We start from the raw sequence: 18858 nt of genomic DNA, 5'->3' as shown, positions 1-18858 counted from the left end.
TACAGCCAAATAGAAAAAAAATGCAAACACAAAAACAAATAGTTTAAAAAAAGAAGCATAAATAACCAAAAAAAAATGATGATTTCAACTCACTAATAAAATACTGCAAAACACCCCCAAAAGATGTCATTTTTCTTCTCACTGAGTTGCCAGAGTCTTAAAAAGATTGATAATGCCCAGTGTAGGCCAGCGTGTGGAGCCTGGAAAGGAGCAGCCTTCTCGTGGAGAAACCGTGAATTAGCCTTGAGGATGCAGGCCCGGAGGATGATGGGATAGAAAGACAGAAGGAGCCTGGGACACGGATGAAGGACTGGGAGCCGCTGCACTAGTCTAGGACTGCTGACCCGTGGGCTTGTTACAAAGAAAAGCAATACCTCATTTGGGTAAGTCACTCCATTTCAACACATACTGCCTAATGTGATCCTACTCAAGGACTAATGGGGTGTTCCAAAAATGGTAGCAGCAATGCTCAGAAACATATGAGCTGGCATAGCAAAATGGAGAGGCCTGAGCTTTGGAGCCAGGACTGAGTTCATATCCTGGCCCTACCACCTGTTCCTGTATGCACTGAACAAACACCTTGAAGCTCAGTTTACTTGTATGTTAAATTGGGAGAGCAACAAACAAATTAAATTGTATGAAGATTAAGTGGGATCATGTGGGAATGTACTTACCAGTTCGTGACACCTAGTTACGTGCTCAATAAATTGAAATCCTTATTTTTTTTTTTAATGTCTAATTTTAAGTTTTCAAAAAAGTTCCTTTTAGTGTGGTGAACAAGATTACTCCCGGGAAACTCCAGAATAAACATAGGGCATCTTTAAATTTTGAATATCCCCAAAGATTTAAATATATTTCTAAGTAGCTAATAAAAAGTTTCTTCACTACTTTGTCAAGTATATGAGGTAGTTCCCAGGAACTCCAGAAGAGCCAGATATCCAGGGCCGGACACCAAGCAGTCAAGAACAAGTGCTGTTAAAGGCAGACATCTTTAATAAAAGATGGAGGAGGGTATATTTTAAGAATGCTTTTTAGTTTTCAGTGCTGAGGCCCTTGTCAGCAATGAAGCCCTCCTCCTGAAACAGAACCCCTGTAAGAAGTTGCAGGTTCATGCTCTCATCCACTCATTCATATTTATTGATTCTTGGTCAGATGCCATGCTAGGGACTAGAGAACAAACAGGCAGTCTTGCCCTTATGGGATCAACAGGGTAGCAGAGGAGAAAGATGAATAATAATAGAAATAATCATATAATTGTAGTTGATGGAAGGAAATAACTCTTACAGAAAGCAAAATTTGCTAGGAGAGCATATAGCAGACAAACCTAACATATTCAAGGTCAGGGAAGGCTTCCCTAAGAAATGATACTTGACGAAATAATGACAATATTTCTAATAATAGCCTGTGTTTGTGTTAGAAAATTATAAACAGATCATTTTAAACATGAAGACCTATGAACTTTTCAGGGATCCCAAAAAAGGTTTGAAACCAGTTTTAAAAATATGATGGCTCTGGGGCGCCTGGGTGGCGCAGTCGGTTGGGCGTCCGACTTCAGCCAGGTCACGATCTCGCGGTCCGTGAGTTCGAGCCCCGCGTCAGGCTCTGGGCTGATGGCTCAGAGCCTGGAGCCTGTTTCCAATTCTGTGTCTCCCTCTCCCTCTGCCCCTCCCCCGCTCATGCTCTGTCTCTCTCTGTCCCAAAAATAAATAAACGTTGAAAAAAAAATTTAAAAAAAAAAAAAAAATATGATGGCTCAAAAAATAAAACTACAAAACTAAAATATTTAAACAGCTATAAAATATAAAATATAGCAACATTATTTCCTTTCATATTCATAAAAATGTCATTAATTTTGAAAATAATGTGTAAATTAGCTTTTCTCAATTCCAAGAAATCCCAGAGAATGTGTGATTACTGATGAGAAACCACAGCCTATTGTAACTAAGTGACCAACAGAGAGCCCAATTCTTAAAATCAATTACAAAAAGCTGTTCAAATTTATATTTTTAAATATAAAAATTGCATTTAATTTGAAATGGGATTACATTTTAATTTATTTGGTCTTGTGCAGGGTAGAATCTATTAACCTACAAAGATCTTAAAATTCTCTGATTTTAAGGTCTTCAGAAGTTCAGGGCACAGGATCTCAGACCATGCAAAGTAGCACATGGCTGTGTCAGGACCTGAGATTAGGGGTTACCGATGGGCCCTTATCAGTAGATACAGGATGTCACAGGCACTGGAAGAGAGTAGGCAATCGGGAACTCACAGGTTGAGAGGACACTGACATCAAGAGAAGTCTAGTCCTGTCGATATCCACCTGGCATCCCATTTACCATCACCACTACATTTCCGGGCCACATCTTTGACCACTTTTCACACTCCATTTTGGTTCCAGCTAAGCAATGATTTTTATTTTTGCGTGAGTACATAATAAGCTCTAGGGTACTGGTGAGCCCTTGAATCTTGCAACTGAGTGGTGTCTGAGAAGTGGCAGAAATAATGATGCCTTCCATTTGGAGGGCCCTGACAGCCAGAAAGACACCCTTGAGAGGCAACTCCTTCTAATGAGGCCCACCCTTCTGCCACTTAACCCCTTACTTCACAGACAGGCCTCTCCTCATGCCCCAGAAATGTGACATCGATCAATATAGTTACATTCAACTTGCTATTATCTTGCTAAATCTGAGCTGTCCATTCTGTACTGATGGGTTCTTCTCAGAGTGATTGCTCTATATCTGGAACTCGTATTGAATTATAATAATAAAAACTTATTAATCTCCACCCTTGCCCTAAAGGTGGATATCTCAATCAGAAACAGCAAACCTCATTCATTCCACCCATAATGCTCTCACCACCAAGCTCATTCTGCCACACACCATATTTCCCTTGCCCCAAGCAATGCTTGAAAACTCCCTCTCCTCCTAATTCCCCTAAATCATCACTAGTTATTTTAAATCCTGTTGTATTAACAAATTTAACTATGTTCAGATGTTAAAAATAACTATACATAAATACACCACCAAGAAAATTGATTGATAAATGGACAAGGTATGAATATAGGTTAGAAAAAACTTCCTATTAATATGAATAAGCAAAAATATTTTAACAGAGGTTGTTGACAAGTCCTAGCCTTTTTAGACAGGATAGGACATTAGTATAAGCCATTACAGTAGCCCCCCCTTATCTGCAAGGGATACATTCTAACAGCCCTAGTGGATGCCTGAAATCATGGAGAGTACTGAACCCTATGTAGTGTTTTTTCCTATACATATATACCCATGATAAAGTTTAACTTATTAGGCACAGCAAGAGATTAACAACACTTAACAAATAATGATAACAGTACACTGTAATGAAAGTTAGGTGAATGGGGTCTCCTCTTACACTGTAATCACCCTTGTGATGATGCGAGAAGATAAAATACATAATGAGAGGAAGTGCGGTGAATGACATAGGCTCTGTGATGCAGCAGTAGGCTACTACTGACCTTCTGAAGATGTCGGGAGGATCATCTGCTTCCAGCCTGCAGTTGACCCCAGGATAGTGAAACTGCAGGCAGCAAAACCGCAGATATGGCGGGGGTGAGGGTGGGGGAGAACTACTGTATTATCACACACAAAATTTGCATGTTGTTCACTGAAATTTTTTATGAGACTGAGGACCTTCAGATACTCAGTGAAAGTTTTTTTAATGTTTATTTTGAGAGAGACAGAGAGAGAGGTGGGGGGAGGGAAAGGGAGAGAGAGTGGGAGAGAGAGAGAACTCCAAGCAGGTTTCCAGCTGTCAGTGCAGAGCCCAATTTGGGGCTCAAACCCATGAACTGAGAGATCATGACCTGAGCTGAAACCAAGAATCGTATACTTAACCGACTGAGCCACCCAGGTGCCCCTACTCAGTGAAATTTTTTTAACATAAAGGCAGTTTTCTCAAAGTAACGCTAGAATGTAGAACTAAAAAACTATATATTGTAAGATAATCCAAATTTAGTAAGGGAGAAATTGAATATCTATAGTTAAAGATGCATTTTTTCCATAACTTATTCCTCTATGCTTGAAGGTCACAGACATCTCACATTTTCTTTCTTTCTTCTCCAGCAGTCTCATTTCTGGTTTCCAGAAACTGTGCTGTTTACATAGCTGTTATCTAAAGTTTATTTTATAATTTGCTTTCAAGATCATAAATACAGTCCTTAGAATGCTGCGTTCATTTACCTAACTAGACAGATACAAATGTATTTTTCACCAGAAAAAAAGGGCTTCTTTTAAGAGAAACCATTCATGAAATATGTCCTCTGCATTAATAGCTTACAATATCAGGGCACCTGGGTGGCTCAGTCGGTTGGGCGTCCGACTTCAGCTCAGGTCACGATCTCGTGGTCTGTGAGTTCGAGCCCCGCGTCGGGCTCTGGGCTGATGGCTCAGAGCCTGGAGCCTGCTTCCAATTCTGTGTCTCCCTCTCTCTTTGTCCCTCCCCCGTTCATGCTCTGTCTCTGTCTCAAAAATAAATAAACGTTAAAAAAATTTAAAAAAAAAAATAGCTTACAACATCTCAGCTTATTCACTCAACTGGATCTAGATTATCATAGACTGAATTTTTGAAGGGTGATGATTTGAATTTCCGTATTTTGTATTAAATCACTTGCTACGTAAACAGAGAAGGCTATAGCCAAGTGACAACACCTGCAATGTACAATTCTAACTCAAAGAAGCACATTTTTGTCGAACTTGAGAGATCCATCAGGTTAGTGGTTGGTTGTATAGGAAGCCCTTGGGAAGAATGAGTACATTGTGAAGCTTTTGGCATACTTGTAAATTAGCTAGTGAAAGCTGAAGGCAAATGGGATTTTAGCCAGTTGATGACTGACCTACTTTTAATTTAGAATTGTAAGCAGGAGAAGGGGCTGTTTATAATCAGCCCAAATCACAGTAGTCATTAAGATATGCCCTGGAAATAGATCAGGGGTTTTGGAAGTCCCCAAACCTCCCAACTATTTAGTGTATTACACTCAGATGTACCAAATACTCTATTAGATGAAAAAATTTCACACAACTCCCTGACTCTAACCTGCTCCCAGAGACTAAGATAAAGACTGCCTTGTTAAGCTCTGGCCCCAAGAAGTACTTTAGGACCCAGCTAGAGAATCCTATGTAACATGCACTTTAACTTGGGTGTTTTAAGAATGGCAATCACCTGATGGCCCATGTTTATGGTACTGTACTACTGAGAAGTCATGTGGCAAGGGATGCTGGTTTCCTAGACCCCATCAGATGAACTTTTCTCCTTTCTTCATCTTTTCTACGTTAAGTTCCACACTGTTGAGGGATCTGAGGCCCCAGCTCTGCACTATCTGTGGAAATTCTGAACAATTTCTGTGGCCTTGGTTTCTTGTTGAGGTTTTTTTGTTTTGTTTTTTTATTGATAAAACAAGAGGACAAGAAAAAGGAGGCTCAACTCAGTAATTCCTAAGGTTCTTTTCTAGCTCTAAATATATTTTCTCATCTTTCTCCTTGGGATTTGCTAATACCAGCACCACAGAGCCCTTTGGTTGTGCTAACAAGAGCTGTTACTTTAGATTCAGTTCCCAAAATTAAGCAAATCACCCAAATTAAGTGGTGATATGAAGGCTGATTCAATGTCTGTGTTGCTCCCAAATAGATACATATGTTCCTCAGTCTAGAATATGCTAAGCAAGACTGCACACACCTGATGGCCCTACTAAGTGTCCTAAAGATTCCAGACCAACAGGTATGGGGCACACTCACGTATGGAGATAGAGGAAATTGCAGTTTAGATTTTCTTTTTGGAAGACGTGAGTTGTAAAAGCTTCACAAATGACTCTGATATGCCATCCATTTGGGAAACCACTGGGAAATGTAGGAGGTGAGGTAAAAGGTACACTTCTTTCAAATCAATAAACAGTAATTGTTAAATATTTTCTTGAGGGGGAGATAAATCTGGTGACAGCAACAACATTCACTTTGGTAAGTTCCTAGAGGAAGGAGTGGGGTTGGGACATACCACCTGCTTTTCCCCGGGTCACAGAGGATGATGAAAACTACATAAAGAGGAAAACAGAGAAAGAGGGTAGCCCTCAGCTGACCTCCCTCTAAACAGCTTTGATGCAAGAGTTGGCAGTTACCTTGTTTTGTTTAAATGTGAGAGCCTATTTGAAACATGTTGAATCTTATAATTTGGTGGAATTCAAAAGCCTTGTTTTATAACGACACTAATACGAGAACTTTTAACTGTGGCATTAGAGAGGATAACCCTCTTGCATTTTGGGTTGATTTGATTGAGGAAAACCAGGTAAATTTTAACAGGCCTGGAATGTTTGGTTGCTTACAGAGTCAGATTGCTGCCATTGCAGAAATTCCAAGTTTATCTCAAGTACATAACATACAAGAAATAAAAAGTACCACAATCAGATTAAAAATTAAGCACATAAAATGGAGAATTAACAATGAATTTGAAAGGATTGTTGTGGTAGGCTGAATAAAGTCCACTTTATTAAAGTCCACTAAAATGTCCACTTCTTAATCCCAGAACCTGTGAATATTAATTTGTATACAAAAGGGACTTTGCAAATGTGATTAACGATTTTGCATTGGGGAAATTATCCTGGATTATCCAGGTGGGCCCAATGACATAATCACAAATGTCCTAAGAAGAAGGAAGCAGAGAGATCACTACAGAAGAGGAGGCATTAGTAATGATGGAAGGAGAGAGTAGTATGATGTGGCCACAAGCCAGAGAATGCCTGCCAGCAGCCTCCAGCCAATAAAAGAGGCAAGGAATGGATTTTCCCCTGAGCCTCTAAAAAGAAAGAGGAACCTAATTTTAGCCCTAATAAAACTGATTTCAAGCTTTTGACCTCAAGAACTGTAAGAGAAGAAATTTATATTAAGCCACTAAATCTACTACAGCAGACTTCAAAAATTAATACAATCACTGACTAATGGTTATCTCAAGGATCAGAATCCAAGATCTGCATTTGCTTTGCAAAATTATGTTTAAAAAAACCAGAAGCACCAAGTATTTTTAAAGTGGTTTAAATACTACCCAATCAAGGCAAGCATATATTTTTTTCCTATACACACCTGGTTTTAAAACACCGTAATAGTGGGGCGCCTGGGTGGCGCAGTCGGTTAAGCGTCCGACTTCAGCCAGGTCACGATCTCGCGGTCCCTGAGTTCGAGCCCCGCGTCGGGCTCTGGGTTGACGGCTCAGAGCCTGGAGCCTGTTTCCGATTCTGTGTCTCCCTCTCTCTCTGCCCCTCCCCCGTTCATGCTCTGTCTCTCTCTGTCCCAAAAAAATAAACATTGAAAAAAAAATTAAAAAAAAATAAAAATAAATAAATAAAACACCGTAATAGTGTTTTAAACACATTTGTAATAGTGACCATACCCACCCTTTTCTCATCTTAGGAGTTTTACTATTCCTTTAACTCCTTCAGTTTATCTCTGAGGGATATGATAGAAAAATATGAGGACACAATCCCATCATTCCTACTCGATTTAAACTTACTTAAAAAAAAATTTTTTTAATGTTTATTTTTGAGAGAGAAACAGTGTGAGTGGGGGAGGAGCAGAGAGGCAGACACAGAATCTCAGGCTCCAGGCTCTGAGTGGTCAGCACAGAGCCCGATCTGGGGTTCGAACTTGGGACCAGTGAGATCATGACCTTGGCCAAAGTCGGATGCTTAACCGACTGAGCCACCCAAGCACCCCAACCTCTTACTTTTTAAAATGTATGAGAGAGAGATACAGAGAGAGAGATCAGGGGAGAGGCAGGAGAATCTCAAGTAGGCTCCAGACTCAGCACAGAGCCTGATGTGTGGCTACAACCCTGAGATGACCTGAGCCAAAATCAAGAGCTGGACATGCAATCCACTGAGCCACCCAGGCGCCCCTAATATCTTTTAAAACAATGTATAAAGCATTAAAAAAAAAAAAATAGAACATTACATTTTCTTACTAACTTCATGGATAGAAGTGCAGGATGTCAATTGTATTTAACTTTTGGGAATGTAGGTTGTCAAAATTAGTATTCTCTGCTTAATTACATTAGGTTCTCCCATTTGATATAAAGCTTTGAGTATTATAAAAATAAATGTAAATAGCAGAAAAATCAAACAAATGAAGCAGTTAGATTTCCAGTCCACATAAAATACCAGGTATCCCCAAATGTTAAGAGTGAGGCTCCTAATCAAATCTTTTAGATGAGTAATCTAACCCTCTAGTGGTTTCACTTGGCAGTTATCTGGTTTTATTGTGTATACCACACTAATAATGCCTATTTTTTCAGAAGCCACATTTAGATCTTTAGACCATCTCAAATAAGTAGCTAAATGTGTTAAACATCGGTAGTGTCTTAGTCAACAATTAGCTGCATCCAAGAAATGAAAATCAACTTTTACTAAAACATTTGCATAGCAAGGAAAAACACCAAGAAACCTTTTAACTACACTTAAGTATTCAAAAGGTATATAAATAAAATGTAGAATTTGTGCAAATAAAATTATAGGAAGCCTTCAGGCAAAAAACTGTCATCACGGGGCAAAATACCCAGGGAAAAAACAAATTAGTTCTATTACAATGAATTTAACATCAGTTAGTGGGTTTAAAACTGTAACATTACCCTGGGAATGTAAGATGGTGCAGCCACTCTGGAAAACAGTATGGAGTTTCCTCAAAAAACTAAAAATAGAACTACCCTACAACCCAGCAATTATGCTACTAGGTATTTATCCAAGGGATACAGGTGTGCTGTTTCGATGGGACACGTGCACCCCAACGTTTATAGCAGCACTATCAACAATAGCCAAAGTATGGAAAGAGCCCAAATGTCCATCGATGGATGAATGGATAAAGAAGATGTGGTGTATATATACAACGGAGTATTACTCAGCAATCAAAAAGAATGAAATGAACTTGCCATTTGCAACTACGTGGTTGGAACTGGAGGATATTATGCTAAGTGAAATTAGAGAAAGACAAATGTCACATGACTTCACTCATATGAGGACTTTAAGAGACAAAGCAGATGAACATAAGGGAAGGGAAACAAAAATAATATAAAAACAGGGAGGGGGACAAAACAGAAGAGACTCATAAATATGGAGAACAAACTGAGGGTTGCTGGAGGGGTTGTGGGAGGGGGATGGGCTAAATTTGGGTAAGGGGCACTAAGGAGTCTACTCCTGAAATCACTGTTGCACTATATGCTAATTTGGATGTAAATTTTTAAAAATAAAAAATAAAACAAGTTAAAAAAACTAACATTATCCTTGCTAACAATGTAATCATGGATTAATTTTTTTTTTAATGTTTGTTTTTGAGAGAGAGAGAGAGAGAGAGAGAGAGCGCACAAGCAGGGGAGGGGCAGAGAGAAAGGGAGACACAGAATCCAAACAGGCTCCAGGCTCCCAGCTGTCAGCACAGAGCCTGACATGGGGCTCAAACTCACGAACAAAACTGTGAGATCATGACCTGAGCCAAAGCTGAACACTTAACCAACTGAGCCACCCAGCTGCCCTATGTAATCACGGATTTCTAATTTGATTCTATTAGAAAGCATTAACTCATTAAGAATTTAACTGAGAAACTGAGAAATGCAAAGTTAACACCTCAAGTCAGGGAAAATGTACACACAAAAGAGAACTAGGATACTTACAGAAACATAAAGATAGCTACTTTCCCAGTTATGACAGGAGAAAGAGTGAGTTAAGAGTGAGTTGACTATAGGAGCAAAATTCATGGAAAGTTTTAATTTTGGGATCTATATTGGATAATCAAAAAAAAAAAAAAAGCGCAGCCTAATTTCCTTATTGCACAGAACTGCGAGTTTTCTTTTCCTCCTTTCTTAGATTTACTGTATAAATCAATCTTTTGTCAGGTTAATTTTTTAATACCACTTATGTACATACATGTGTATTTTCAAAATTCTGTAAAGAGTATTAAGGAAAAACAGTAACTGTTTCATTTAGGTCTTATACCTAGTACAATGAGTCAATTTCATGGTACAATGAGTATGAGTAAGACCTCAATGTGAATACAAGAGCAAGCCTACAAACTGATGTTTTCTTTTTGGGGTATTTTTTTTTTATGATCAATTCCAAACACACAGTACAGGGAAAATGGAATGAGTAAGAAAAAACATACTTTATTTCCCCGTTAACACCAAGTCTTATTATTCAGAATGTGTTTCAATATACTTAGCCAGATCACCAATCCCAGCCACGGCCTTAGTTCAAATGTTTACTATGAAAATAATCAAGCAACAGAAATCCATTGTGAGACACCATCTAGAGAGAACAGCTATATTGCTATATATAATTTATTAACTTAGTAGTTTAGTCTCTCGATATTTAGCAAGTTTGTGTAAAAATTACTACTCCCATTGGTTTCTAGTGACATTAATATAAATGCATAATTTCAAAGTCAACATTGCTTTCACTATGAACACAAAACTTCTTAAAAAGATAGTTAGTTGTGAGTTAAAGTAACGACTGGCTGCTGGGATAGCACTGTTCAAGGCCAGGCTTGGAAAGGCATAAATATATACATACACACTCAGTTTGCTATTTCCTACATATTTGCTACACGTCCTTTGTTGTATAGTATGGTATAAATTATTTCCTTAAATTTGAAAAAAAAAAAATCAAGATGAATACATTTTCATCTTCATTTCAAAATAACCCCTTTAAATGAAAAAGTTCTCATTTGTTAATTCTGTTCAAGAGATGGATTTAAAATATTTTCTTCACTACATGTATAATTTTTTGCCCTATCTTAGTGCCTCATTACAACCAGTTTAGCAATAAGACCTCCAGTGCTTTGTTAAAAATTGCATTCAGTAGATGAAAAGGTTGTAAAATCTGCAGTTGAATCTTTCTCAAGATACTGAATTATAACAAAGTCAAAAAAATGTATGACCATTCAACACCCTTGGAAGCTGTGAATTATTGCAAAAAAAGACTCACATGTGCATATAATTCAAACATAAACTTTGTGGGGAAGGGATGTAAAATAAATACTACAATATTTTTCAACTCTTAAATGTTTCTTAGATGGTTAAATGAAAAGATTAATATTACTAACAGGAAGAATCAAACTATCTTAAAGAGTGCTTTCCGTAATTAGAACAATTTTGCAAAACAAAGATAAGCAAAAGCCTATGCCAATACATTTTTCCTGTAGTGTAATGTAATTGCTAATATGAGGTATAATCTGTAAGCAATTAATACAAATATAAATAGGTAGAAGCCACACTAAATCACAGTCTGGTGAAAAGCTTCCCAGCTAATGTAGTTTGGGTAAGGAATTAAGGGAAATGAGAAGGGCAGGGCAGATTTCCAGTGGGAACATCATTTACATGCCTTATCATTATCATCATCTTGTATCTAACAGTCCACTGCTGCAGAAAGGTAAGTCCTTTCCAAGTATGCTGGTCTAGAATATACTTTATGTAGCACAGTAAAATTATTTAGGTATTACTAATACTTCATTTGCATTTATATTTGGATTATACACATAATCATATATGTGTATCAAAAACTATAAACAGAATTTGAAAACACTTTCATCTCATTTTTGAAAAGTTAACAGTTAAGACTGAACTATGTACTACAGAATTTTCTAAAATATCTAAACTAGGGGTAAAACCAAAGGAAAATATTATCATTTCTTTAGTAAATGGCTTGTGCGAAACCTCAAGCTCACTCATCTTTTCATAGACAGGTTTATCTGATGAGGATTGTGATCCAATGATTGTTTAGCAGCAATTTTACCAAACTGTAAATTCTTTTATTAACAGGCATTATAAACAGATAATACTAATCTTATTTAAAAACCATGAGTGCCACACTGGTGAATATACAGCTCATGAATAACTTAAAAAGTATTTCCCGTTTTAAAAGGCAACACTCAGCATACAAAAACCTATACTAAACAAAGAAACTATAATATGGATACATGATTGATGTGTCTAAACGATATATATACAGTACATAATTACTGTTAATTATGTGATCAGTACATTTTTTTCTGTATGATTCCCTTCATGCTTCACTTTCCCCAGAAACTGAATTCTGAACTTCCTCTTCTAAAATTGGTACGATCAGGTTATCCTTGGACATCAAATTATATTTCATCACAAATTTAGTAAACCGGTGACACAAAAATGTTTCATTCTGTAGGGAGGAAGAAAAAAAGATATTTTACTATTCAAAACCAAAAAAGCCTACATGTAATATCCATGTATATTATTGTCATTCTGATAAGAATGCATCAGGATAGTGAAATATACTTACTTCATATTCATCAAATATCTGCCGATGATGAAAATAAGCATGTGAAAATATTCTGTAAATCCTACGGCATACTGATCCTAGTTTTGCTACAGATGATTCCTTTATGCTAACCCTAGAAATAGGAAAGAAATCAGATTCATAGAGCTGGACAGATCTTAGGAACAATGTTGTCTAATCTTCTCAATTGACAAGTGTGGAGACTTAAACCTTGGGGAAAAAAGTGACCAGTGCAAGGTCACAGTGCTAATAAGTGGCAAGAGCAGGACCAGGACCCCTCCCTGTTCCTTACTCCTGGGCCAGTGCTCTTTCTACGTAACCACAGTGCCTAAGATACTCAGTATTGTAAGCTTTGAGACTTTATGAAAGTTCAATGCAATTAAATCCCCAACAAATCAAAATTTCCTAGAACATAACATTTACCACATTAACACTTTGTACACTACAGATGATTAAAACTACTAAAAGGAATTATTGCTTTATTCTACAGAATTTGATTTTTTCAAATAAAAAATGCTTGCATATTTTTGATATTAAAAAATATATACAGGATACTGAAGCAAAAAATAGTATCTTTTAACGTATTTTATATGAGCTCTTTGAAGTTGATATTTGGAGCGGCGGGGGGGAATCTCCAAATCTATCCATCTGATAACAAGTGTCTTCATAGAATAAAAGGCCAGTAACAAACCTCACTAATAACATATTACAATATGCAGAGCCTTCTTCCCAGATGTTAAAAATCTGTAAGCAAGGATAAGGAATCCTTCAAAAACAAGCAGTCCAGTCCAACTTAGAATTAGAAATTGTGCTCTTCAGGCATGCTGTCTAAGAGGAGGCTAGCTCTATCACAGAGATTCAAGAAGTTAAGTGTGTAAATACCACAACTCTAAAGCAGAAGAGGGACAGCCCTGCAGGAAGTACCCTCGACTAAACTGGCCTGTGAGCTTTGCGAGCCAAGTCCTGCTGCTTTTAGTTTAACCACAACCTTAATTTCAAAATTTGAGTAATTCTCAACTAGCTAAATATAAAATAGCTAAAAAAAAAAAAAAAAAAAAAAGTTTAAAGAACAGAATTCATTAAGCAGCAACCTAGTTTGTTTTAATAAAAACATCAACCTTTTAAATCAAATCCAAAAAAGTTTAACACCATGTTTACAAGTTTTATTTACCTGCTGGGAAAATATTTATTGCTATTCAGAAGACATGCAGCACCATCAAGTGTGTGTCTAGTATAGTCTATTGCAGGACACTATAAAGGAAAGGATATAAAAAATGCATCAACATAGAGCTCTACCTCTTGCATGAGGTCTGTTATGAAATACTTGTCTTATTCCAAAAACATGAGCATGTCTGAAGAAAAACGTCTTACAATATCAGAATGACTATAAAATTTAATGTTACAACAAAACTACATTAAAAAAGAACAGGTGAAATTAATTTTAATGATATAATTTATTTCTCTATCTACCCCAAATTATGTTAACATATAACTGCTACAAAAATTATTAATGAACTTCTTTGGGGTATTTAAAAATTAGCAAACATGTAATTCACATGCCATAAAATTTCTTTTAAAATGTTTATTGCTTTGGGGAGCAGGGGGCAGAGAGAGAGAAAGAGAGAATGAATCTCAAGCAGGCTCCACACTGAGCCCCGATGTGGGGCTTCATATCACGACCCGAGTGGATGCTTAACTGACTGGGCCACCCAGGGGCCCTGGCAAAATTTCTCTTATAAAATGTACAACTCAGGGACACCTGGGTGGCTCAGTCGGTTAAGCATCTGACCTCAACTCAGGTCATGATCTCACAGTTCATGAGTTCAAGACCCATGTTGAGCTCTGTGCTGACAGCTCAAAGCCTGGACCCTACTTTGGATTTTGTGTCTCCCTCTCTCTCTCTCTGCCCCTCCCCCATACACATTCTGTCTCTTTCAACAATAAACATTTAAAAAATAAAATAAATAAATAAATAAAATAAAATAAAAATAAAATAAAAACTCAGAAGTTTTTAATATATTCACAAATTTATGCAACCATCATCAACTACATTTCTGAAAATTTTCATCACCCCAAAAAAAAACCTAGTATCAATTAGCAGTCACTTCCAAATCTCTCCTCCCCCTAACTTGAAGCAACAATTAATCTACTTTCTGTTTTCCATGGATTTGCCTATTCTGGATATTTTCTAAAAAATGGAGTAATATGTGGCCTTTTGTGTCACTTAGCATTTTTCCAAGGCTCACCCATAGTGCAGCATGAATATTACTTCTTTTTTCGATTCAAAATCTTTTTAAACTTTGTTTTTAATATATACAAAAATGCTGTAATCCCTCATAGACTTCATTCTTTTCTATGGCTGAACACTATTCCGTTGTGTGCATGTATCACATTTTGTTTATTTACTCATCTTCAGTTGATGAAAATTTGGTCGTTTCCATGTTTGGCTATCATGAATAATGTGACTATATCAGTGTACAAGTTTTGTATGGACATATGTTCTCATTTCTTTTAGGTATACACCTAAAAGTGGAACTACTAAGTCATATGGTAACTACGCTTATCATTTTAAAGAACTTCCAAACTACTTCCCAAAGTGGCTACGGTATTTTATAGTCCTATCAGCACTGTATGGTGATGCTCCTTTCTCCACATCCTGGCCAACACTTGTTATTATCTCTTATATTTTGATCATTCTAGTAGGTGAAGTGTATGCCATTGTGGGGTGTGTCTTTTCTTTTTCCATTAAAAAAAAAAGTGGTAAAATACATTTAAGATGAATTCTGCCATTTCAACCCTTTTTTTTTTTAAGTTTATATATTTTGAGACAGTGTGTGTGTGGGGGGGGGGGGGGGGGAACCAAGATAGAGGGAGAGACAGAATCCCAAGCAGACTCCATGCTGACAACAGAGAGCCTGATGTGGGGCTCAATTTCACCAACCATGAGATCAGGACCTGAGCTGAAGTCACGCACTGAACCGACAGAGCTACCCAGGTGCCCCCTCCCCTGTCTCAACCTTTTTTAGATGTACAATTCAATGCCACTAATTACATTCACTATTGTGCAACCATCACTTCTATGTATTTCCAACCAAAGGTTTTTCATCATCCTAAACAGAAACTCTGTAAACCATTACGCAATAATGTCCCATGTCCACTATCCCCCAACCCCTAGCAACCTCTAATGTACTTTCTACATCTATGAATTTGCTCTTTATAAATATTTCATGTAAGTGGAGTCATGTAACATCTACCCTTTGGTGTCCGGCTTATTTCACTCAGCATAATGTCCTCAAGGTTCATCAACACTGTAGCATGTTATCAGAACTTCACTCTCTTTTATGGCTGAATGATATTCCATCCTGTACATTCCATTTATCCACTCATGGTGGTTTTGATGATTAATGAGCATTTTTTCATGTGCTTATTGGCCATTTGTTTATCTTCTTCAGAGAAAAGTCTATACAAATCCTTTGTTCATTTTTAACTGGGTAATCTTAATTTTTTTTAAGTTTACTTATTTGAGAGAGAGAGAGAGTGAGCATGTGCATGAGTGCACGCAAGTAGGGGAGGGGTAGAGAGGGGAGATAGAGAAGATAACCCCAAGCAGGCTCCACGTTATCAGTACAGAGCCTGACACAGGGCTGGAACTCACAAACCATGAGATCATTACCTGAGCCGAAATCAAAAGCTGGATGCTTAACTGACTGAGCCACCCAGGCACCCCAACTAGGTAGTCTTTTAATTGTTGAGTTGCAATAGTTATGTATCTGGGTATCAGACCCTTATCGGAGATATGTTTATAAAAAATATTTTCTCCCATTCGTAGACTGTCCTTTCACTTTCTTGACAGTGTCCTTTGAGGCAAAAAAAATTTTTAGTTTTGATAAAATCTGAATATTTTCTTCTATTACTTGTGTTTTTGGGGTCATATCTAAGAAATTATTGCCTAGTCCAAGACCATGAAGATTTACACATATGTTTCTAAGAGTTTTATAATTCTAGTTGTTATATTTAGGTTTCTGAACCATTTTCAGCTAATTTTTGTATAAGGTGTGAGTTAAGGGTCTAACTTCATTCTTTTGTATACAGATTACCTAGTTCTCTCTTAATGAGATATTTGATGTCTTTCTGTACTCTTTGAAAGGGTATTTTATTTCATACTTTGAGCATATCTCAGTTTGGACTACCAACATTAAATGCTCTGTAGCTGCATGTGGTTCATGACTACTATTGTATCAGCATAAATTTAGATCTTTGATTGGTTACTGGAAGAAAAAAAAACTTTTTTGGAGTTGGGGGAAAGGTTTTATCTTGTTTTAGCTGCTTCCCTCCATCTCTCTCCAATTAACTCTCAGTTAACTAATCCTATTTTGTATCATTTGTAACAGCAAAAAGTTAGCAAAATATACAAGGTTACAAAATAAGAAACAATTTGTTCACAGGCTTTTATAAATTCTATTTTGCCAAATATATATTTATAATGCTACTGCAGTCTGCATGTGACTGAAAGGGCTAGCAGATGATAACAAGTTGTTGTTGATAACAAGTTGTCACTTACAGTCACTATGTACAATTAACTCTATCTGTTGCAATGACTCTTTAATTCTCAAGAACATTGAGTAAAATCACCATTGGTGCTGAGTACCCTGCCTCTTCTACTTTACAATCTTCCCTGTTCTTTTCATCTGTAAGAACAACTTTCTTAGTTCCTAATTTGTTAGTTGCTATTATTTCCTGACTACACAATTATTCTAAGAGTTCATAAAGTGTCCTTTCAAGATTTTCTTTTGTATTTTTACAGAAATTCCTTTGCATACAACTTACCACTTGAAAATGCCACCATCATTCATCCTCCCTTGACACAATTCAATGGAGCTGGTCTTCAGCAAACAATGTTACAATTCTAAGACTCATTCACAAGACCTAATGCTGATAATCATCCTATCTTATATTTATTACTAATCAAGAAAAAAAGCAAATATGACAATGACAGTCCATATAAATCTCATAATACATCACAAACTGGGTATCTTTTCCACTCTAAAGTGAGAATAATGCATCTTTACTATTTGCCAAAATGAAACTAGCCTTCTTGATTCAGTTTCCTAATTGCAATTATCACATAATTCACTATACTATGTAGCCAATTTCAATAAATTATCAATAAAACTGCTATGTGGATTTTCCCATATATAAAATGATAATCTTAATATTGCTTCAATTAACTAACACAAAAAGAGTAACACCCTGAATGAAATTAGTCATCCAAATAAGTCATCCAATAAGTCAACTTGTCTATTTGCTTAGACAAGTACCAGATACTTCTTATTTTGGAGAACTTGCCTTTTCATTTTTTTTTTTTAATATGAAATTTATTGTCAAATTGGTTTCCATACAACACCCAGTGCTCATCCCAACAGGTGCCCTCCTCAGTGCCCATCACCCACTTTCCCCTCCCTCCCACCCCCAACAAACCTCAGTTTATTCTCAGTTTTTAACAGTCTCTTATGGTTTGGCTCCCTTCCTCTAACTTTTTTTTTCCTCCTTCCTCTCCCCCACAGTCTTCTGTTAAGTTTCTCAGGATCCATCTACATAAGAGTGAAAACATATGGTATCTGTCTCTCTCTTTATGACTTATTTCACTTAGCATAACACTCTCCAGTTCCATCCACATTGCTACAAAGGGCCATATTTCATCCTTTCTCATTGCCAAGTAGTATTCCATTGTATATATAAACCACAATTTCTTTATCCATTCATCAGCTGATGGACATTTAGGCTCTAAAAATATGGAACGCTTACGAATTTGCATGTCATCCTTGCACGGGGGCCATGCTAATCTAGTCTGTATCATTCTTCCAATTTTAGTATATGTGCTGCCGAAGCGAGCACAGAACTTGCCTTTTCAAATAAAAGAACATCAGATGTGAATTTTGCAAACAGAAAGTCACTTGTCTTTAAGCCTTAGAGGTCTATCAATAAAATGGTCATTTGACAGTTTATAATTCTGCAGAATTGGCCTAACCCCAATTATTTTCAATGAGTTTAAGTATCCAAAAAAAAAAAAAAGTACTATGGATTAAAAGGAATGCAGATCAAGGAAAATGCAATGCATAGTTTAAACAAACTAGCTGCAACTTTTGAAATAACTAAGGAAAACTGAATATGTACTGGATATTAGATAATATGAAGGAATTACTTGTAACTAAAAATGTTCTATAAACAATTGCTACTTCCTATACTCTCACCATGACAAAAACTAAATGAGGAGAAAACAACATGAATAGCTTTTTCAATGTAGGGCCAATTATGAAGAGGAAAATCATTATGGTGGGTTTCAAACAAATAGTAAGAAATATAAGGGGTGCCTGAGTGGCTCTATCGGTTAAGTGTCTGGCTCTTGGTTTCGGCTCAGGTCATGATCTTATGATTTGGGAGATCTAGCCCCGCGACAAGCTCTGTGCTGACAGTGTGGAATCTGCTTGGGATTTTCTTTCTCCCTCTCTCTCTGCCCCTCCCCCACTTTCATACACACTTTCTCTCTC

The 18858-nt window shown here is 36.9% G+C and overlaps 1 protein-coding gene and 1 non-coding gene across 3 annotated transcripts in view; both read right to left on the bottom strand.

Moving 5' to 3' along the window:
* Positions 1-10144: 10144 nt before the first annotated feature.
* The window catches only part of LOC115520178 (MOB-like protein phocein), a 44536-nt gene continuing 35822 nt past the window's right edge, over positions 10145-18858 (bottom strand). For both annotated transcript variants that reach the window (XM_030324305.1, XM_030324304.1), the window contains 3 exons: positions 13482-13561; positions 12314-12425; positions 10145-12193 (listed from right to left, as the gene is read on the bottom strand). In XM_030324305.1, coding sequence (XP_030180165.1) covers positions 12062-12193; positions 12314-12425; positions 13482-13561 — 324 coding nt within the window. In that variant the 3' untranslated portion in view covers positions 10145-12061. The remainder of the gene's footprint in view (positions 12194-12313; positions 12426-13481; positions 13562-18858) is intronic.
* On the bottom strand, positions 18097-18205 carry LOC115522548. Its single transcript, XR_003971451.1, has one exon. It is a non-coding gene; the product is annotated as a U6 spliceosomal RNA (small nuclear RNA).

The sequence above is a fragment of the Lynx canadensis genome, chromosome C1, assembly GCF_007474595.2.
Source record: "Lynx canadensis isolate LIC74 chromosome C1, mLynCan4.pri.v2, whole genome shotgun sequence".
NCBI lineage: Eukaryota > Metazoa > Chordata > Mammalia > Carnivora > Felidae > Lynx > Lynx canadensis.
The sequence above is the reverse complement of the archived record's forward strand: the minus strand, read 5'-3'. Positions and strand labels throughout refer to the sequence as shown.